The following is a 23,883-nucleotide window of genomic DNA, read 5'->3' as shown; positions in this document are numbered from 1 at the left end:
GGAAGGTTTAAACGATGTTCCTTTGGTTTTGGCAGCAGATTGCGTATCAAATGGTGAGGTGAGGTGGAATGGGGTTAAACATCGCGTCCAAGATTATTGCACTTATATAGCGACGTGCATGCACGTGTGTGTGTGGCTGCTTGTACTAGTCCGGACTGATGCCGATTTATTGTGCTAGCAAACAGAGATACCATGCCGCAGTTTAACATGAATACCTTGGAAGATCAATGCCTTGGAACATTTTTGCAATACCACAGGCATGAAGGTAAACTTGAAGAAAACCAAAGTTATGGTATTCAGAAATGGCGGACCCCTTAGACATTATGAAAAATGGAAATTTAATAGTGTATATATTGAAACCGTGTCGTTTTATAGATATTTGGGTATTGTGTTCACGCCCAAACTTGTTTGGACTAAGGCACTAAATACTCTTGCTGCACAGAGTAACAAGGCCATTATGACATTATATAGATATCAAAAGAAAGTTGGTAATATACCCTGTCAAGATTTATTTAAGATATTTGATGCTATGATTGTGCCTATTGTCTGTTACGGGGCAGAAATATGGGGCATCTCATATTGTAAAATTATTGAAGATGTACAGAACAAAATGTGTAAATGGTTTCTAAATACAGGTAAAACAACAAACAATGCAATGGTTTTAGGAGAGTGCGGAAGAGCCCCTCTCCAACTTGTGTATACCACAAGGGCCATCAAGTATTGGTGCAGGCTATACTGCGTTTGGACGAGCGCAGACTGCCTCGCCAATGTTATTTAATGCTCAAATCACTGGACCATTCTGGTCGCACCACATGGGCTACTCACATTAAGAATATTTTGTTTAAATTAGGTTTTGGATATGTTGGCAATGTGAAGTTATTTATTCATCTTTTTAAGCAAAGACTATTTGATAACCTTCAACAATCATGGTGTAGTTCTATCAATAGTATATCTGATACCTTTTATTATAAACATTTTAAATCCCTGTTGAATGTAGAAAAATATCTTACACTCCCCATACCAGTATATCTGAGAATATGTATGACTCGTTTCAGATGTAGCAAGTTTAACCTTGCAATTGACTTGGGGAGATAGACAAATGTCCCATACACTGAACGATTATGTAAATATTGTATAGAAAATGGTATATCTTTTATTGAAGATGAATTTCATGTTTTACTTGTATGTGAGCGTTATTCAGCCCTAAGAAATATGTATCTTAAACAGTATATCAAGTTTCAAACTGTAACATCTTTTACTGAAATTATTTCATCAGAAAACTTTGATGTTGTATATAACACATGTTTATATCTATATAAAGTCCAACGGCTAAGAGAAACTTAAATCGACTACTTCCTTGGCATGCATAGTTCATGCAATCAACCATTGTCTGTATTATGGGCCTATGACCTTCTTACTGAATAAACTGTCTGTCTGTCTGTCTGTCTGTCTGTTTAACATGAATACCCCACTCAGACACAGTATACTGACTCTGAGCCGACCAATCCTTGTTTTAGCCCCTTAATGCCGACCGCCAGACAGGGTAAGTACCATCTTTTAACGTCTTTTGGTATGACGCGGCCTAGGATCAAACCTCGCACCTTTCTCTCTCCGGGCGGACGCTCTACCGCTAGACCACGGAGGCGATCACGTATCATTCCATCAATTATTATTTAAAACGTTAACGGTTACTGTTCGTTTGGATAGGGGCTAGTAATTCCATCTTTGTAATTTGTTTTAATCATTCAATGATTGAGATTCTCGGCAATTATTTATTAACTTATGCTATTTATATTTTATTTTTTAATGGTGGTTTAATCTCCTGTCAGTTAGTAAAATATATAAAAAATACGAAAGTATATGTGTGACCTAATACATACTACCTGTGCAGGTAATCTGTTAATGGCTAAACAACTGAATGTGATCCGTGAAGATCCGGGGTAGAAAAGGTCTTCAGCAACCCATGCTTACCGTAAAAGGCGACTAACCGGTGGTCAGGCTCGCTGGCTTGGTTGATGCCTGTCGTCGTATCCCGATTGCGTGGATCGATGATCATGATGTCAATCAGTGGATTGTCTGGTCCACACTCGATTATTTACAGACCGCCGTCATATAGCTGGAATATTGCTGAGTGCGGCGTTAAACAACAAACAGACACAATGCAGTCTAACACTCTTATGCCAGGCAGTCATAGACTCACATATGTGTGTGTAATTCACACTGAATGGTTATTTGTCCAGATCTGTTGTCAAGGCGTAGTTAACTTTTTTTCGACAAGGAGGGCAAATATTAGCACAAGTATCACTTGTCCCCAACTTGTATTTTCATGATTCAATTAAAACCGGCAACCGCCAGGTGCAATATTTTGATAACGTTTGGTATGACGCGGCCAGGGATTCGAACAACCAACCACCCGTTCTCCGGGGAGACTTGTACTGAAAACTCAATAATGATTTGAAATTCAAAACATTAACCCCTGTTGAAGCTGCTTCGAGTGCCAACATGGCAGATCCATTCTTGGAGATACTGCAGAAATAATGGTAAAAACGGCTAGAATTCTATTCACGTATTCGTCCTTTGGTGTGTGTGTGTGTTTTGTGCGTGCGTGCGTGCGTGTGTTTGTGCGTGCGTGCGTGTGTGTGTGTGTGTGTGTGTTTGATGACGACCACCACGAAATCACCACAGGCTTCGATGAAAAGTGTCTATAATACAAGGATGTTCAAGTAGTTGTTCAGGGTCGGATATATCCGCTGACATCTTGGAATACAAGCAGCATATACAGGACGTAGAAATAACACAAGGAAAGTTATGTTCACTTTTTATTTTGTTAGAAAATATATTATTTGCAAACTATTAAAAAGACAATTGCATTAATACTTAAAGTGATCACATTCTATATATACCCTGCAAGACCTTGCACGTCCGCCCCCATAGCATACACCAACACAATAGGTTCAGTCATTGTTTAAAACTATGAATACCATAGAGATCAGTGAAACTATGACAGTCATTTTATACATTTTAATGTCGAAACCATCTTGCTAATTGCAAGACGCCATTAAAACACTTTTCTGAGGACTCCAGGCACACAGATATGTGGTGATAAGAAATGTACATGTGCATGTACTTTATAGTGAGGATTGTTGCTTCAGAAAGGCAAGACATAAGATCGTACACCAGATATATCAATAGTTAAAAAAAATACGGTACCCAAGTTCTCTATGCAAATGGGACTCGTGAAACAAAAACCTTGTGTGCGTGACTAACAAATTCGCACCTGATCATACAAGAATGTAATTGTTAGTTGAAATTAAGATACTTTCAACAAGCCATAGAAGAATTCGTGTTTTGTGATGTGGAAAATAAATGCCATAAAGCCTTGTGTTTGTAAATTCATGTTTTGAACAATCTGTATATTTGTCCGAAGTGAGTGAATTGGGTTTAACGCCGCTTTTAACAGTATTCCAGTTATATCGCGGCGTCCAATCGGGTGACATTTTGTTCAACATCTTAACATTGGTGGGCATCCACAAGTGTTCAATGGAACATATTTGGAACCTATTCGAACTCTCATAAATGACATTGTTTGCTTTTTTGATTGATAATTTCATATTATCACTATTTCATAATAAACCAAAATAAAACCAATATAATATACAACTTGTTACTTGACAATTAAAACTCATTATTCACTCTTTAACAAGGTAACATCATCTCATGAAGCGTTGGTATGTAGTGACCGTATCGTCGTCTCATCTAACAACGAATTCAAGGCAATCGTGAATCAGATCCGACGCTTCTTCCAAGGGAGGCAACTCTACAAGCCCATGTTGTCCATCTCGCGGGACATTTGGCATACAATGCATGGCCCGCAGCAAGCAACGGCGACGCAATCTTTACAGATTGAACCCTGGAAAAAGAGAATGTGGCTTAGATTTTAAATACTTTTATTTGAATATGTATTGGATTCATCTATTTTGGGTTTAAACCCAGCGGCGCATCCGGGATTTTGAAAAAAGGGTGCACTCAGTTCCCGAGGGTACAGTTAACATGAAAGTGTCCGATAAAGGGATCCACCAGTGGCCCCCCTGGTGTAGTGGATAGAGCGCCTGCCCGGAGAGCGGAAGGTTTGAGGTTCGATTCCCAATCCACCACTTACCACTTTACCGCACTGAAGAAGTTAACGCGCGAAACTTTATAACCCGGTCGAACCAACACGACAAGCGAATCCTGGCACGGCCAAGGGACACAAATCACCACTGCATCATGAGGGATTATCGTTGCTACTTACCGTTATCCCACCCATGGTTCTGACTTTGGTTCTCATGGCAACGAGAGATCCCTGCACACAGAACGGCATCATGCAGCATTCATCCATTCTCTCTGCTAGGCGGCACAACATGCACGGCAGACAGCACCATGTGCAGATACCTGGACAGCAGCAACATGGATACAAACAGTAGTAAATAATCTTATTGGATAGAAACAAGATCTACTTGACTAGGTGACATGTCTTCAGTCGAGCAGAACTGCTTACCCAGTGTACAATACCGGTATTGTTTGCTCCAACTATTATCTCCCAAAAGGGGAACCTTAATATCTGGCATTTTGTCAACACGCATACCTTCAGTTCGTGCAGTATATATAATCAGTGTTCGAATTACCTGCCTGCTTGACCGTCCGAGACGGGTTGATTTCAACTCGGGCTGCCAGATTTTCAAATCCCCCTGCCCGACGGTCGGGTTATATTTCATATGTAAAAATACTCTAAATATTTCCGGATGATAAGCATTATTTACATGATGTATTCTAGGATATTAAATACAAATCTCACCTAAAAAGTGTTTGCTATTTCTTTTCTTGCATTACTTCATGTTCAATGAATTCGATTTAAAGTTTTAATTGAATTATCCTGAGAAACATGATTATAGTGGGCAGGCAGGTTTTGGTCAGGGCTGGCAAGTATTTCAGCTAGCCAGTCCTGTGGTCTGGCTTAAATTTTCATACCTAGAGTTTCATACCCTGATAATATATAGTATTACATATTCTCATGAAAACAAGGTAAGAGAGACAAACAGCTCACATTACGGGGATCTATGTATGACGTTTAACAATCACGAAAACCATTGTAAACCGCTTTTAAAAAATAAAAAATAAAAAAAGAATGCCATGATCCTTAAATGCGACGATCTCAAGTCATGTAACCTTCACCGCCTTCGCTTTAAACAACAGAATTAGAATAACTTAATACTCAATGATAGGAATTCCCACGGCTATAACGAACATGTATGTTTTCAGTCGGACATTCGCTATGTCAAGAAACCGGTTCGGAACTCTCAGTTGAGCGTAGAAAGAAACGTACACTTTTTGTTCTCTTTTCTTCAAAATTAATCATAATATGGTTCCGTCCTATCTGACATATATTCTACCAAAACCCTTGCTGCCAAAATCCAAATAGTCTCTGAATCTCTGAAAATATCAGTGTTTCTCTCGCAAGACTAAAACATACGAATGAGTCTACCTATTAACTGCCCGATTGTGGAACGCTATTCCGTTTTCAGGTCGAAATTCTACAATTTCTTGTTTAATTTTTTTCAGAGACCATATATGGTCTCTGTTTTTTTGTGCTTCTTTTGGGTGAAAATGTTTAAATGATAAACATGTTTTGAGTGACGTCAGCGATTTTTTTCCGAGGCACGTGTATGAGGTGCACTCACATAAGTTCGCCTAAAGCATTAGAAAGGTGTTTGACCACCTAGGTGACTTACACGAGCCACAGTCCGAGGCGCAGCCGAACATGCCTGTTGACCAGTCTCGGTGACCTTCCGGTCTGACCAGTAGGTTGGGGTTTCCGGTGGGCTGAGTGACGACCGCCATTGTTGTGGACGCGAGGAGAGGGATGAACGTCTACTGGAACTAAACATGAGATGCTTGAAGGTGTTTCTGATTTTTTGAAAAAACAGCTATTTGTCATTGTCTTGAGTTGTGTAAAAGAAACAGAAATGAAACATAATGTGGTTGCATAAACGAATTTTTTCCCCATCCCATATAGAACGTGATCTTTTTTAACCTCCTGAAAGTTGTTTTTTTCAGAACCGCCGTTATATTGCTGGAATATTGCTAAAGCGGCGTAAAACCATACTCACTCACTTCTTTTCAGAAAAAGTGAGCACACAATTGTCATTTCACGAAGTGACTAAATTATAACAAATAAACATATGTATCATTGTAGTAGAAAATCTCTGAAATATCATAATAATATATTCAAAATACTTTAGACAGATGAAGCAATCGATACCCTGATACCCCACCCACCCCACCCCTTCTGGTGCTGGGATTTAAAAGAATGCTGCGAATCTGAAAGAAACTATTACCCGTGTGTCAGGATTTAGTAAAGACGTAGCTGATAGGACAATGCTTGTTAAACAAACGTAAACATTAAAACTAACAATAACGATTGGTGTACCCCTTCCTTGGATACAAATGATATATGTTCGAATAACATCATGAGTTTGGAATAGGTGATCATGTTGAATTCAACTCAAATATATGTTTTTTTTCAAACATTTGAAACACAACATTACATGTCCGTTACATGTCCATTACATGTCCGTATGTTCATTAAACAAAGGTATTCTCCGTCACTTTAAAATGTGAATCGCCCTTACTTGGTTAAGTCCACACATGAACACTCACCTCAGTAGTGCTGTCACAGAGACGCCGATACTGTCTGTAGGGGAATATACAGGTATAGCTACTTATGATATGTAAATATCCTCACGAGAAACAATTTCGAAATAAAATGACGTCATTGTTATTCACAGAGCCATCCGCAATGTTTTCCTTTTCCTCAGATAAGGTTGCTAGGCAGGACCATGTATTATGTTTGAAAACCCACTAACGGTAAACATGGAGTAGGCCTACACGTGACGTGTACAATCACGCGTTCGTTAAGACAGGGATTGCTCGTCTGGGGGCAGGGGGGTCACTAGGTGATCATACCGGGTTTGTTTTGTAACTGATGCATGAGTTACACACATTTACACGAGTTGATTTTGGACATAAAAGACGTGTGTTTGAATAGTCTACCTAATTTGATCAAGTGTTGATTTACCAGTACTCATAATGTGGGGTGAAGACCAGTCCAGTTGGGGTAGTAGAGCCCCATTACGTCTTGAAATGAACGTGTGTATCTGGAGGTGAGGTGAGGTGAAATGGGGTTTAACGTCGCGTCCAAGATTATTGCACTTTGTAGCGACGTGCATGCACGTGTGTTTGTGTGTCTGCTTGTACTAGCCCGGACACAGACACAGTATACTGACTCCGAGCCGATCTGTCCTTGTTTTAGCCCCTTAATGCCGAGTGCCAGACAGGGTAAAAACAAGTACCATCTTTTAACGTCTTTTGGTATGACGCGGCCGGGGATCGAACCTCGGACCTTCCGCTCTTCGGGCGGACGCTCTAGCACTAGACCACGGAGGCGGTCTTGTGTATCCGGAAGGTGTATATTCATATACCCATCGCGTAACTAGGTAGCACGTTTCTAGATAAAACCCATCCCATAGAGTGCAATGTATGAGTTACTGCACTCAACAATCAGTTTAACATCAGTAGTTTGTTTGTTTGTTTGTTGTTTAACGCCGTACTCAGCAATATTCCAGTTATATGACGTCGGTCTGTAAATAATCGAGTCTGGACTGCACAATCCAGTGATTGGCATCATATGCGTCGATCTACGCAATTTGGATACGATGACATAAATCAACCAAGTCAGCGAGCCTGACCACCCGATCCCGCTAGTCGCCTCTTACGACAAGCGTAGTCGACTTTTACGGCAAGCATTGGTTGCTGAAGACCTATTCCACCCCGGATCTTCACGGGTCTAACATCAGTAGTACTCAGTCCAGATGTTGTAATTATTACAAAGAAAGTGATACATTGTCTCTGTGTAATTGCGATAACCACTGCACTATGAAGTGCATAATCATGTATATAATCAAATATGAGTTCCGGAACTTGACGTAGACTGCTATTAAGTGTGCGCGTGTGCGTGCGTGCGTGCGTGCGTGCGTGCGTGCGTGCGTGCGTGCGTGCGTGTGTCGTTTAGCGCTTCACTTAGCAGTTTTACAGTTATATGATAATGGTCTGTCAATCTCCTACACGGCATATCCAGATAACGTACACACACAGGATATATCTCTATAGACCTATCCCTCTCCGAAAATACGTTAGTGGGGCTGTGGGTATGTGAAGGTAATATGTAAGAGACCGTTGTTTAACGCACTGCTGTAATCAATATTCAAGCTACATATTACAGCGGTCTGTGGATAATCAAGTCTGGATACGACGATTCCCGCCACCAGGATACGCGTACAACGCCATCAACCACGGCACGGCACCTTGTCTGACAACTCGATACATTTCTGTCGCCTCTCACAAGCTAGGTTGCTAGGAGCTTTTATTGAGTAAAAGATGAGTGAATTGTTATGTACAAACGAGTACAGCATCACATTGCGATTTATTGTAACTTTATTTATTGTTTTTTTTACAATATTGAATACCACAGGTATGGTAGCTCACCTTTATTTAAAGGTAAACTGAATAAATTAGTTTGGTTTTACGCTTCTTTAGCAATAGTCCAGTTATTCCGCCGTGACTCAAAACTATTCTGCGAGCATTTTGACCAATTGGGGATCGAACCCCAGATGTTTCCCCCACTGGAGTTATTGCTCAGTGGAGGGGCGGTCGGGTAGCCTAGTGGTCAACGCGTTCGCTCGTCACGCCGAAGACCCGGGTTCGATTCCCGACATGGGTACAATGTGTGAAGCCCTTTTCTGGTGTCCCCCGCCGTGATATTGCTGGAATATTGCTAAAAGCGGCGTAAAACCATACTCATTCACTCACTCACTCACTCACTCACTCACTATTGCTCAGCTGTCGCTACAAGGAAATTGTACCACTGTGCTTTGCAGATCATTGTTACGCAAGCGTCCTTGCGCCTAGTTTATAAAAGTTCAGGGCAAACTATACTTTATTACACGACACATGAGGATAGAGCAAACTTCATTTGCTAAATATAAAAACACTAGTCGATAGAAGTATTAATCTCAACGGCCAGCCTAAGATTTTTAAAAATTCACCGACCCGTGTCGATATATATGATACCAAAAGACTCTCGAGTGAGATGCTCTATTTAACAACTGATTTTTTCAAACTGTACTCGGGTCGGTCGGGTAGCCAAGTAGTTAAAGCGTTCGCTCGTCACGCCGAAGACGCGGGTTCGATTCCCGACATGGGTACAATGTGTGAAGCCCATTTCTGGTGTCCCCCGCCGTGATATTAATATTGTTAAAAGCGGCGCAAAACCATACTCATTCACTCAAACTGTACTCGGGAACGAGACAAGTTGAATATGCCCTAATTTGAGATAAGCATGACATTCCGCCTGACGCAGGAATATCCTCTTAAAATAAGCCATACCAAATCGTCTAAGGAAAGATGACCGATGTGAAGGGTTACGGCAAGGGTGCTGGGAACGAGGTCAGCCCGCCCACCCTGTAGCGCACCAAGCAGCACACCGACGTATCACTGCTTAAACAAATACAAGCAGATCACGGATGTTGGTGGGGTTGGGTAGGGGGACACGCGAGGACAATGGTGGCGTCACTGACAAGATAACATTGCTTCAAAGTTCTTAATCGTGAAGAGAAACAGGAAGCAAAGACAACAGGGACCAGGAAGGTATCAAACCCACAAGGGCCAAGTCTGCAGAGCAGCGTGCAATCTCAGTTTGTTTTGTGCATAAATATAGCTCCCTGTTTGTACATCCTATTCAAAACTGAAGAAAATAAAGTATCGATTTCATGAGTGAGTTGTGTTTTACGCCGCTTTTAACAGTATCCCAGTTATATCGCGGCGTGTCAGCTTAATGTGGGAGGAAAGCCCGAAGTGATGCAGGTGTCAGATGTTTACCACCTCGGTATGGTGCTGACAAACCTAGAACGCAATCGGGGCGAACCGGGATTCGAACCCACAATCATAGGTTTCTGGCGTGCCCAAGGGACGCAGCTCTGTACAGCGAATCGCGGCGCCTTAGACGACTGGACCACCCGTGCCCCCTCGATTTCAGAAACGGTTATGTGTGTCTCACGACGTGATTGGTGTATAGGTTACAGGTCAGCAGGAAGTAAGCGTCACAAGAATGGGGCGTTGGTTGGGGATGAGAGGTGAGGGGTAGGGGTATGATTACACCGGTAACATTAGATTTGAGCTGACAAAACTGATTAGTAAGACAACCGGACTAAAACATAACGTACCCATTGTTAATCTCATTACAACCGGGTTGGTGGCGTGACCAGTAATCGTATTTAAGATTCACCTCAACAATGACGTGAACAGATGAGTGAGTGAGTGAGTGTGGTTTTACGCCGCTTTTAGCAATATTTCAGTTATATCACGGTGGGGGATACCAGAAATGGGCTTCACACGTTGTACCCATGCTGGAATCGAAGCCGGGCCATCGGCGTGTCGAGCGAACGCTTTAACTACTAGGCTACCCAACCGCCCCGTGAACAGGTGACAATAAATGCATTTGTTACGAACATATCCTTCCACTTGTTAAATCTGAAGCACCTGACAGTGACTTGACGGCCGGAATGAAGCATCATGGGCATATGCATAACGATGCTTTCAGCAGTAGTGGGGACACAGGTTGCCCAACCGGCGTCACAATGCGCTGTGCAGAGTTGCGTCCCTTAGGCGACCTAGGTGGTTTAGAATCCCGGTTCGCCCTCGTTATGATGTTTGGGTTCTTAGTACTCTACACGTGCTCGAGTAAGCTGTAAACTTTCCTCCGACATGGAAAACTGAGACATTAAACCCAATTCACTCACTCACACTCACCCCGTGAAGATCCAGGGTAGAATAGGTCTTCAGCAACCCATGCTTGACGTAAAAGGCGATCATGCTTGTCGTACGAGGGACTAAAGGGGTCGGGTGATCAGGCCTGCTGACTTGGTTGATGCATGTCATCGTATCCCAGTTGTAGTTTAGGCGCATTAGGAATACAGACGGTCTATATAACAATTAGACACTACTTCAAACGAGTAACGTAACTATTAACTCCTGACATCGCTCACTAAATGTACCAAAATGTCCCTTCCGTACCAAGTGTCATTTCTATGAATTTCCAAGCGAAAAGGCCCATTTAGCGAGGTGCAAAGTTTGCAATGAACACTTAGATCATACGACAAATTTAATGCCGAGATCATATGACGGAATGAACGCTGAGATCATACGACAAATTGAACGCTGAGATCATTTGACGGACTGAACACTGAGATCCTACGACAAATTTAATGCTTAGATCATATGACGGAATGAACACTGAGATCATACGACAAACTGAACGCTGAGATCATATGACGGAATGAACACTGAGATCATATGACAAATTGAACGCTGAGATCATTTGACGGACTGAACACTGAGATCATACGACAAATTGAACGCTTGGATCATATGACGGAACGATTGCTGCGTGGGATCATGATAAATGACCGGTGAGACACCTATATAAGCAAACACGTCATTAAATCTCGCAATGTGCATGCCATTTTAACGGACAGAATAGCAATTCTACATTTCGGGCGTGTTCCTGAAATGGGAAGTATTATGTTGTTATCATCTGGACCCTGGTATGTAGTTTGGCTGTTTACCAGAGATTTACTGGCTATAGTGACTGTAACCACCAACACAGCCAAGAACCACCCAGGCCACACATAGGTCAGTAGAAACGTACATAGCAGGGCATACTAACTGTTATCTGTTATCAGAACAAACAACCTTATAAATACCGGGTAGTTGTTTGGTAGCATGGAGGTCCCCGGGAAAGGTCAACGCCTTTTAACATGCGGTGTCGAAACTATTTGATCAATAGACATTTCAGCAGTCACAGCAAGATTAGGGGCGGGGTCGTCTTCCGGCCTGCACCCATCACTCCTAATGATCAGTCTCACTTTAGACCTGACACAACGAATATGATACTGTTTTGGACTAACGCTTAGTCTCTGAAAATATACAATGTTGATCCAAACAAACAACTCCATATAAATTGTAAAGGAGCCCCAGAGGGAATCTGAACCTGTGAAAAAACCTACATTTGCTATATGTAGGGCAACAGCTTTATAGTATAGTAGATTTAGAGGAACCATGTGGGAATCGATAGTCTTAGTGTATTCACACCCGTATCTCAGGCACATGAGTCAAATACTTAGGGTGTTCGCACAAGTATCTCAGTCACATGAGTCAAATACTTAGGGTGTTCGCACAAGTATCTCAGTCACATGAGTCAAATACTTAGGGTGTTTGCACCAGTATGTCAATCACATGAGTCAAATACTTAGGGTGTTCGCACCAGTATCTCAGGCACATGAGTCAAATACTTAGGGTGTTCGCACAAGTATGTCAATCACATGAGTCGAATACTTAGGGTGTTCGCACCAGTATCTAAATCACATGAGTCAAATACTTAGGGTGTTCGCACCAGTATCTCAGGCACATGAGTAAAATACTTAGGGTGTTCGCACAAGTATCTCAGTCACATGAGTCAAATACTTAGGGTGTTTGCACAAGTATCTCAGGCACACGAGTCAAATACTTAGGGTGTTCGCACCAGTATGTCAATCACATGAGTCAAATACTTAGGGTGTTCGCACCAGTATGTCAAACACATGAGTCAAGGTCTTAGTGTATTCACTTTCGTATCTGTCAAATGCGTCAAGGTCTTAGTGTATTCACATTCGTATCTTTCAAATGCGTCAGGGTATTAGGGTATTCACATCCGTATCTGTCAAATGCGTCAAGGTCTTAGTGTATTCACATCCATATCTGTCAAATGCGTCAAGGGCTTAGTGTATTCACATCCGTATCTGTCAAATGCGTCAGGGTATTAGGATATTCACATCCGTATCTGTCAAATGCGTCAAGGTCTTAGTGTATTCACATCCGTATCCGTCAAATGCGTCAGGGTATTAGGGTATTCACATCCGTATCTGTCAAATGCGTCAGGGTATTAGGATATTCACATCCGTATCTGTCAAATGCGTCAAGGTCTTAGTGTATTCACATTCGTATCTGTCAAATGCGTCAGGGTATTAGGGTATTCACATCCGTATCTGTCAAATGCGCCAAGGTCTCAGTGTATTCACATCCATATCTGTGAAATGCGTCAAGGGCTTAGTGTATTCTCATTCGTATCTGTCAAATGCGTCAAGGGCTTAGTGTATTCACATCCGTATCTGTCAAATGCGTCAAGGGCTTATAATTAGTGTATTCACTTTCGTATCTGTCCAGCGCGCCAAGGTCTTAGGGTAATCACATCCGTATCTGTCAAATGCGGTAAAGTGTTTGGACATTCAAACTCCGTCTGTCACATGGTTCACAGTGTTATAGGGTTCACCCGCCCAAGTTGACGTCTTTCGGGATTTAAACACCCTTCTGTAGTTTGTACAATCAGTTCATTGTACAAGACATCACTGGGGTCATGATGAAAACGCCAATAACAGTAAAACCCTCGTTTACTGGATGTCGTATATGTCGAGTTTTTCATAGTTCTAGACAAGCGAAGTGTGCTGACGAGGATTCTGATGGGACCACCAACTCATCCTCATTAACGGTATGTCGAATTTGAGTTTACTTATAAAAAACTACCCCACTCTCTATGGCGGACTATAAATAATGGAACCTGAACCCGACATGGTAGTGTTTGATTGATTCACGCCATTGGTATCCAATGACGTCATCAACCTAATTCGCGAGCTTAACCAACAGACCCACAAAGGAAATGCGACATGACACATCAAAAAAAAGTACGGAAATAAAGCACAACTATGAACCAACTCGCTCCATGGCATTAACTCTTCATCTTCTAAAAGACTGAACTCAAAGGAGATCCCAGGCACAACACAGATATCCCCAATAACTCACTCACATGACGCGTGTGGTTACGCCGTGTGACCTGGCTCGATGTCATCGCGCCAACCAGCGCGGATCGCTGCTCATTATGTTAACCACTAGTTTGTTTCGCGGGACTTGATTATTTACGGACCGCTGTGATATATACTTCAAATAGCGGCTTCAAACAACGGCCCCTGACCTATTCTCTTCTTTCAGATATCAAAGCTGCATTGACGTATTTTCTGAGTGGGGTAAGCCTTCAGACATTGGCCCTGCGTCGTGTGTGAACGTTACCCAGCTATGCAGCGGAGGAGACTCGTAGACAGGGGTTGTTGGAGAGTAGGACTATCTTGGTATCTTGGAAATGAAGCCAGTTAAACATTCTTTTTGGACAAACAAACAACTGTTACAGACTGAAGAACACATAACTTTGTATAAATAACAGATGTTAACACAAAATTCCAATTAAAGACGTTATGTTAACTTAATATTAGCTGAATTATTTAGAGGTTAATACAACTTACCACTTTCCTGTATTATCAGTGTCTTGCTTTTATGAAGCGAAACTTTTGTATCTTTTTGCTTGATTACAAAAGCAGGCAAAAGTGTTTCTCTAAATGTGCATTTGATTAGTAAAAAGCACTTAAGTTACATATACTACTCAAATAAAGTTAAGGATCGCCCGATTCTTACATATTACTATAGTTAATCTGTCATGGCATGGCAGATTGACGTTAGTAATATGAAAGGATTTGGGTGGTCCTTAACGTTTCTTGAGAAGTTTATTATTGCATTTAAACTCAACTATTATCAATGTCTTACCTGTAAGAAGTGAAGAAAATGACATTTATCACATGATTAACAAACATTCAGGCATGTGTTACTCTTGGTATGCAAAGTCAGCGCGCTGATGCTTCCGACAGCGCTTGCGCATACATGCAGTAAGAAATTATGCTTCCTCCTAGCCACAGGGTTGACACGGAGGAGTCGCTGTGTCGCTGCAGGGAACCCTACATGTGGTATTATGTCAGTATTACAAAGACTAAAAATCGTCATGTGAGGTCCATAAAATCATTTCTTGTTTTGCATGCGCGATATTCATTAATAAACGTCATCACAGACCATATATTTGATGGTCTCTGGCGTCACCGCTTGACTTTCTTTATTTAAATACACTTTGATCAAACGGATTAGTCTAAGTCTGTAACGTATCGTTTACATTTTTGTTACATGAAACATTGTTATGAACACACGTCGGAAAATGCTTAGCATCGCTTCCTATATATGTACATGTTATATCATTTTAAAACAACCGAAAAAATATTGTTTTTATATTTTATATTTCATCAGCACAGTGCAAATGTTCTGGTTTCTGGAAATCTAGAAATAAAGGAGAGCAGTGAGACCGCCTCATCTGTTTCATATTTAGATCCTTGCATAAAGATTCAGAGTGACACAACACTCTCCACAAGACTGTATGACAAGACTTCAACGTTCCAATAGTCCTCTTTCCCTTTCTGCCGTTTCCTGCGGGTCCAGCCCTTGGGGTCTATATTTCACAACTTTTGAGGTACAATCCAGCAAGCCTCTTTCTACCAAGATTTCAAAGAGCGTCATACGACTCTTGATCAACCATCTGTTTGATCAAGGTTACAACATTCAAGGCCTCAGTAAAGTTTTCAAAAGATTTATGGGAGACACGTGGAGGACATTTCCAAATTTTAGTGACAAGAATGATGTCACTATTCCCTATTTTGACTTGTACCATATGTTCCCATGTTTTTTTTCAGGTGAATGATTGACATGCCTTTGCATGTGTTTGTGACGAGTATCACCGGTGGGACAGGATACGCTCACATTTTCGCGAACACCTGGTATCATCACTCTTTTATAGTGATTCATAAAAAAAACATGTTCATGATATCGTACAATCGAACAATCGACTCTGCTTTCGGCAGAGATTACTTTTGAATGTGGAAAGGGCTTTGTCGCTTCTGTTTAGCAGGGGGCACGGGTGGCCCAGTCGTCTAAGGCGCCGCGATTCGCTGTGCAGAGTTGCGTCCCTTGGGCACGCCAGAAACCCATGATTGTGGGTTCGAATCCCGGTTCGCCCCGATTATGTTTCTAGGTTTGTCAGCACTCTACCCGTGCTCGTGGGTTTCACCGAAGTGGTAAACGTCTGAGACCTGCATCATTTCAGGTTTTCCACCCACATCAAGCTGACACGCCGCGATATAACTGGAAGAATGTTAAAAGCGGCGTTAAACCCAACTCAATCAATCATTCTGTTTAGCATATTATGCAATGAATGTACTATTATATTTTATTTATTGTCACTAGGGGCGTAGCGAAGGTCAATACGGGAAACACAATGGAGACTGCTGTCGGTTATAATTATTTTAGAACGTCAAGCTTGATTACCGCTCCAGATACACAGACAGGGAGCTCTGTGTATAGTTATATTTGTTTACGCTGCAGGTGGTAACGTTGTTTACGTAACTCGTTGCGCAGTATTTCTACAAACTCTACCTCAAGTCAATCAATACACTGTAAAAAATGCGTTTATATTGGAAAGACATACAAGACGTTCAGATGAACACTACCAAAACACAACATCCCCATGATCTCAACATGTTTCGAATTTGTAAACGTTTGAATTCAAAGAATTTAAGATTTTGAACCTGTTTTAGCGTTTAAACATGTTTAAATCATGAATTGCCATACCCGTGAAGATTCGGGTCTTCAGCAACCCATGCTTGTCGTAAGAGGCGACTAACGGGATCGAGTGGTCAGGCGCGTGACTTGGTTCATGCATGCCATCGTATCCCAAATGCGTAGATCGATGCTCATGATAACAAAGACTGGACTGTGCGGTCCAGCCTCGATTATTTACAGACCGCCGTCATATAGCTGGAATATTGCTGAGTGCGACGTTAAACAAAGAAACAAACAAAGAAACAAACAGAGTGAATTGCCAGGAAGCAGAAGCTGACAATGAAAGTACAGTAAACTACGGTTATAACGAACTCAAAGGGACTACTAATCTTAGTTTGTTATAACCGTAGTTCGTTATAAGCATATATACTGCATAACTACAGCAAATAGTCGGGACCAAAAAATAAGTTCGTTATATCCGTCAGTTCGTTATAAGCGTGTTCGTTATAACCGAGGTTTACTGTATATCTGATTACGACGTGAGACCCTTAACATTTTTAGCCTCTGCCCATCCTACAGTAAAGGCTGGGCGGAAGGGAAAATAATAGTGAGACAGGCTTTAGGTTTCACTGAGTGTGTAAAGTTAAAGTCGATATCATTGTGGCATCACTATATAGAATACAGGATATCCTTGACTAGATCTACGAATGCAAAACAAAGGTAAAAGTTTAACACCTAGAAATATGACCACTTACACTAGAAACAAATAGGGATGTGTTGTTGCTTGGTGATGGCTACCCCACCGCCCTTCATTCAGAGAGGAGTGAGTGAGTGATTTGGGTTAGCGCAGCTAATAGTATTCCAGTTATATCACGGCGTGTCAGCTTAATGTGGGAGGAAAGCCCGAAGTGATGCAGGTCTCAGACGTTTACCTGGGTGAAACCAACGAGCACAGTACTGACGAACCTAGAAACATAATTGGGGCGAACTGGGATTCGAAACCACAATCGTAGGGTTCTAGCGTGCCCAAGGGACGCAACTCTGCACAGCGAATCGCGCCTTAGACGACGGGGCCACCCGTGCCCCCAATTCAGTGTGAGTGAGTGTGTACGCCGCATATTCAAACTATTCCAGCAATATCACCGCGGGGGACACCAGAAATGGGCTTCACACATTGTACCAATGTCGGGAATCGAACCCGTGTCTTCGGCGTGACGAGCGAACGCTTTGAGCACTACAACACACACACACACACACACACACACACATTCAGAGAGGAAAGTAAAACAAAAGTGTGAAGTGTGTTTATCTGCAGAAGAATATGTAAACAATATGATATTTACATGATTTAGAATAACACGTAAAATTCAAGCGTCGATCTGTGCATGGGTAATCCAAAGAAACCAAGTACATGTATTGCGAAACATCAATACCAGTTAATCGATAACGATGTCATGGCAGTCTGCACGAGGATACCATTAGCCATGTTTGTTTATGAAGTGGGCAAACAGACACGAGAACAGGTTATGGAAATCACAAAGATATAAATATCTTGATTCAGCGACACTTTGGTCTTCTTCGATAAAATCATTCTGGGAAGGAAGCCATTTCTAGGTAAATCGTGTGACGTCGTACTTCATCGATTAGACATAAGTCGATAACACTCTTTAGAACAGGAAGAATCGTTTTCGTCACTATGGTTTTATAACAGCGCTCTGCATATCCCCAAGTACACATATATTTCGATGCATTTCAATGCTTCCCATGAACTGTTTATGCTATTGTTTGTTCGAATCTGAAGTCGAGACATCGAAAGCGCAAGTTAAAAATATGGCAGATATAGCTAAAATGGTGTTCCTATTGTTTGTATGCGGGATTGTGAGCATGTCCGCATAGGACCTGACTAAATATATAATTGTAATTGTCCCATAAACATCACAGCTAAAACCCTGACACGGCAAACGCCTACACACAAGCGTTCGAAGTTAAGACTAAAAGAACCTATCATGTCCTTTTTTAGAGAAATTATAGATGAAGGGGGTTTCAGAAAATTTAAAACAATAGCTGAATACATCACCCCCTCTTAATTTACAAAGATCTATATGATCAACATGGCAAAAACTGATGTATCAATATGCATTGTTTGTGTAACGCCGCACTCCAGCTATATGACGGAAATTTGGAAATCGTCTTGGCCAGACAACCCAGCGATTGGTTTCATGAGCATCGATCTACGCAACTGGAATACGATGACATGCATCAACCAAATCAGCGAGCCTGACAACCTTATCCTGTTAGCCGCCTCTTACGACAAGCATAGTCGCATGTTACGACAAGCATGGGTTGCTGCAGACATATTCTAGCCCGGGTGTTGACGGGTGTAACATGTATTGTACACACTTGATTGGCAAAGATTCACATCCGTGACACATTTTTTCACAATGAGAAATTGAAAACAAAAGTTTTGAAAGAAATAGTTCCATACAACAATGACGAACATCTGGTTGGGTTAACCAATCCACCATCATGCTATGTTGTGAATTGATACTCTCACGGTTATCTGAGATAGATCCGGTTGAAATGATTTAACTATCACAACTTGGACTTGGACAATTTCTTCGAATAATCGACCATAAAGGAGGGTACCTATGTGTTGTCATATTTACTGCACCCCTGTGCTTTGTTGTAAGAAGTACGGTACATGAGTGTTATAGATAATAGCTATAATGTTACTAGAAATATAATAAACAATTTGTGATTGCAGTGAATAATGATGTCCTTCAATAAACGTATCCACTGCTGTGTATAAATATTTGAATAATTGAAATATCTTTAAAGAAAAAATAAAATGTCTCCGATTAACCTTCATAATTTTGAAAGATTACCCTAAACCGCCCTACGTGACCGTAATGTGGACGCATACAGAATTTGCCACCTGAAATGACCGAGTTATCAGTAAGTTACCTTGGCAACATAATTGTATGCACGTGAGAGTGATAATAAATGAAATGTTAAAAAGAGAGATTCACTTCATCACTTTCAGAATCAAATACCGGTAGACCTCCAGTGTATATTTAACCAAGCCGTGACCACAGGCATCAGTAAGTATTACGTTTTAATTAAACTTTGATATACGGGTGTCTCACCTTGACAGAGTATAATCCTTGTATTCACCGCTCCGAGAAGCCTGTTGGTTGCAGTGCGCTCAACTAAATGGGAAGCACGTTTAATGACGCCGAATCACGTGACTATAGTGTCCCAGGTGATACACACTGTGGGCGCTGATAGTCGACATGGTTTTGATAGATGATGGTTGCAGTAGTTGTGTCGGGGGTATTTGGGACTTAATGATCATATGCTCCCCTCATTATTATGAACCATATATATATACAAAAATCGATAGTGTATATAAACCTGAATTTAATGTAGGGAGATGAGTCAGTAATTGAGTTGCCCTTAACGACACTTTATCAGGGCGTGACAGCTTATTTTAGGAGGGTCTGATACAGATCTTAGATCTTTTGGCCACTTTCGTGCAACCCACACACCAAGCAGGTATACCCGGTACTTGGCATGTTTATTAGTAAAGGGAGTTATCTCCTCTCGTTCAAATTACTGTTTTGTTTGGTTGCGCTTGTTCGGCGTCTGTGTGCCAATACAGTTGATATATAACAATGAGTTATCTCTTGTCCTGTTGAATCACAACTAAACCAGTTCTAGTAACCCAACCTGACGTGATAGCAGCGTTGGCAGCGGTGGGAGCCAATATAACGATCCGGGACGCAACACTACACAGAGCATTGCGGTGAACTGGTTGCATTGTGTGCTCTGCTCGTTGTTAAAAGTCGTAGTCGGTAGTTTATAACATGTGTTATGTTCGTTGTTATCTATGATACATATGTACACTGTATAGTTAATCGTGTAGAACTGGATGTACTGCAGTGAGATGTGTTATGTTCGTTGTTATCTATGATAAATATGTACACTGTATAGTTAATCATGTAGAACTGGATGTACTGCAGTGAGATGTGTTATGTTCGTTGTTATCTATGATACATATGTACACTGTATAGTTAATCATGTAGAACTGGATGTACTGCAGTGAGATGTGTTATGTTCGCTGTTATCTATGATACATATGTACACTGTATAGTTAATCGTGTAGAACTGGATGTACTGCATTGAGATGTTTTATGTTCGCTGTTATCTATGATACATATGTACACTGTATAGTTAATCGTGTAGAACTGGATGTACTGCAGTGAGATGTGTTATGTTCGCTGTTATCTATGATACATATGTACACTGTATAGTTAATCGTGTAGAACTGGATGTACTGCAGTGAGATGTGTTATGTTCGTTGTTATCTATGATACATATGTACACTGTTAAGTTAATCGTGTAGAACTGGATGTACTGCAGGGAGATGTGTTATGTTCGCTGTTATCTATGATACATATGTACACTGTATAGTTAATCGTGTAGAACTGGATGTGCTACAGGGAGATGTGTTATGTTCGCTGTTATCTATGATACATATGTACACTGTATAGTTAATCGTGTAGAACTGGATGTGCTACAGGGAGATGTGTTATGTTCGCTGTTATCTATGATACATATGTACACTGTATAGTTAATCGTGTAGAACTGGATGTACTGCAGTGAGATGTGTTATGTTCGCTGTTATCTATGATACATATGTACACTGTATAGTTAATCGTGTAGAACTGGATGTACTGCAGTGAGATGTGTTATGTTCGCTGTTATCTATGATACATATGTACACTGTATAGTTAATCGTGTAGAACTGGATGTACTGCAGTGAGATGTGTTATGTTTGCTGTTATCTATGATACATATGTACACTGTATAGTTAATCGTGTAGAACTGGATGTACTGCAGGGAGATGTGTTATGTTCGCTGTTATCTATGATACATATGTAGACTGTATAGTTAATCGTGTAGAACTGGATGTACTGCAGTGAGATGTGTTATGTTCGCTGTTATCTATGATACATATGTACACTGTATAGTTAATCGTGTAGAACTGGATGTACTACAGTGAGATGTGTTATGTTCGCTGTTATCTATGATACATATGTACACTGTATAGTTAATCGTGTAGAACTGGATGTACTGTAGGGAGATGTGTTATGTTCGCTGTTATCTATGATACATATGTACACTGTATAGTTAATCGTGTAGAACTGGATGTATTGCAGTGAGATGTGTTATGTTCGCTGTTATCTATGATACATATGTACACTGTATAGTTAATCGTGTAGAACTGGATGTGCTACAGTGAGATGTGTTATGTTCGTTGTTATCTATGATACACATGTACACTGCATAGTTAATCATGTAGAACTGGATGTACTGCAGGGAGATGTGTTATGTTCGCTGTTATCTATGATACATATGTACACTGTATAGTTAATCGTGTAGAACTGGATGTACTACAGTGAGATGTGTTATGTTCGCTGTTATCTATGATACATATGTACACTGTATAGTTAATCGTGTAGAACTGGATGTACTGCAGTGAGATGTGTTATGTTCGTTGTTATCTATGATACATATGTACACTGTATAGTTAATCGTGTAGAACTGGATGTACTGCAGTGAGATGTGTTATGTTCGCTGTTATCTATGATACATATGTACACTGTATAGTTAATCGTGTAGAACTGGATGTACTGCAGTGATATGTGTTATGTTCGTTGTTATCTATGATACATATGTACACTGTATAGTTAATCATGTAGAACTGTAAGTACTACAGGGAGATGTGTTATGTTCGTTCTTATCTATGATACATATGTACACTGTATAGTTAATCATGTAGAACTGGATGTACTGCAGTGAGATGTGTTATGTTCGCTGTTATCTATGATACATGTACAGTGTATAGTTAATCATGTAGAACTGGATGTACTGCAGTGGGATGTGTTATGTTCGCTGTTATCTATGATACATATGTACACTGTATAGTTAATCGTGTAGAACTGGATGTACTACAGTGAGATGTGTTATGTTCGCTGTTATCTATGATACATATGTACACTGTATAGTTAATCGTGTAGAACTGGATGTACTGCAGTGAGATGTGTTATGTTCGCTGTTATCTATGATACATATGTACACTGTATAGTTAATCGTGTAGAACTGGATGTACTACAGTGAGATGTGTTATGTTCGCTGTTATCTATGATACATATGTACACTGTATAGTTAATCGTGTAGAACTGGATGTACTGCAGTGAGATGTGTTATGTTCGCTGCTATCTATGATACATATGTACACTGTATAGTTAATCGTGTAGAACTGGATGTACTGCAGTGAGATGTGTTATGTTCGTTGTTATCTATGATACATATACAGTATATAGTCGATAGTTGCTCTCCCATTCATATATTAAATCATCTTCGAATGGCAAGACAATGGTCTAAGGATGTGGTCGCAAAGATATATCAGTTTTATAAACTACTGACATCTTATGACAATGGTAAAATGAATTGGGCGTCCAATGTCAGATATTAATTATTTTCATGTGGTTTTATTCATTTGTGTGGATTTCCCAAGATGTGGGAGACACAAATTTGTTCTTGTGCTCTTGTAAACAAAGGTCACAGCTATTTATAGTCCAAACTGACATTACAGTATATCTTCTTCGCGTTTCCTGGGCCATTACAGTGATATTAAGTCTGCCGTAGAACCAGAAAAAATATACGTATGTTAGATGATAAATCGTTACACAATTTCAATGTAAAGTTTTGACGTAGATATGAAAAAAAGAGGAATTGGAATGAGTATCCGTAAAAATGTTAATTTGGGGAGATAGAGGATGAATATAATGTCTTATAGAATGTGATAAGTAAGGACATCTTAGAGAAAAGTATATTCCGAAGTTTAACGATGTGCATAAAAAAACAAGATATTAATGATCAGTCTTATAAAATCCAACAACTCTGATGTTATTTTTCACACGCCATATTGTTGAAACATATTCTCTGTCAGATATTTTTTGAATATCGCATGTATTACTTGACTAAAGAAATGGCACTGAAATGACATCTGCACAGTGGGCCACGCGGCCTCAAATACCGAAAAAAATGTACACATCTATGTTAATTGTTTAGTCGGTAGAATAGATAGAACTAGGTGTTCTGCAGGGAGACGTGTTATGTTCGTTGTTATTATAATGATATACATATGCATTTTATATTCGAAAATGCAGCCAAGCACCGCTGTATCGTACTTTGATGTGTCGA

The 23,883-nt window shown here is 40.6% G+C and overlaps 1 protein-coding gene across 3 annotated transcripts; it reads right to left on the bottom strand.

The window, feature by feature from the left end:
• Positions 1-2,806: 2,806 nt before the first annotated feature.
• On the bottom strand, positions 2,807-19,905 carry LOC124137164 (placenta-specific gene 8 protein-like). Of its 3 annotated transcripts, none has more exons than XM_046503361.2 (4): positions 19,758-19,905; positions 5,769-5,916; positions 4,292-4,431; positions 2,807-3,910 (listed from the first exon to the last, which is right to left on the bottom strand). In XM_046503361.2, exons 2-4 carry the CDS (start codon positions 5,875-5,877, stop codon positions 3,818-3,820), a joined length of 342 nt encoding a protein of 113 aa, XP_046359317.1. In that variant the 5' UTR covers positions 5,878-5,916; positions 19,758-19,905; the 3' UTR covers positions 2,807-3,817. The 3 variants fall into 3 exon arrangements, with proteins under 3 accessions (XP_046359317.1, XP_046359318.1, XP_046359320.1); XM_046503362.2 differs by lacking the exon at positions 19,758-19,905 and adding an exon at positions 6,697-6,850; XM_046503364.2 differs by lacking the exon at positions 19,758-19,905 and adding an exon at positions 6,669-6,769.
• Between the last annotated feature and the right edge of the window lie 3,978 nt (positions 19,906-23,883).

The sequence above is a fragment of the Haliotis rufescens genome, unplaced genomic scaffold, assembly GCF_023055435.1.
Source record: "Haliotis rufescens isolate VD_foot unplaced genomic scaffold, xgHalRufe1.0.p SCAF_5, whole genome shotgun sequence".
In the NCBI taxonomy this organism is placed as follows: Eukaryota; Metazoa; Mollusca; class Gastropoda; order Lepetellida; family Haliotidae; genus Haliotis; species Haliotis rufescens.
Note: the sequence above shows the minus strand (reverse complement) of the source record. Positions and strands in the feature narration are given on the sequence as shown.

What these genes read in the sequence shown, in the direction of transcription:
- LOC124137164 (XM_046503361.2), bottom strand. Translation starts at nt 5,877, where the DNA reads ATGGCGGTCGTCACTCAGCCCACCGGAAACCCCAACCTACTGGTCAGA. An exon ending in CGCCTCGGACTGTGGCTCGT is followed by an intron (nt 4,432 to 5,768) that starts GTAAGTCACCTA and finishes GCTGCTGTCCAG; the next exon opens with GTATCTGCACATGGTGCTGT. An exon ending in GAACCATGGGTGGGATAACG is followed by an intron (nt 3,911 to 4,291) that starts GTAAGTAGCAAC and finishes CTCTTTTTCCAG; the next exon opens with GGTTCAATCTGTAAAGATTG.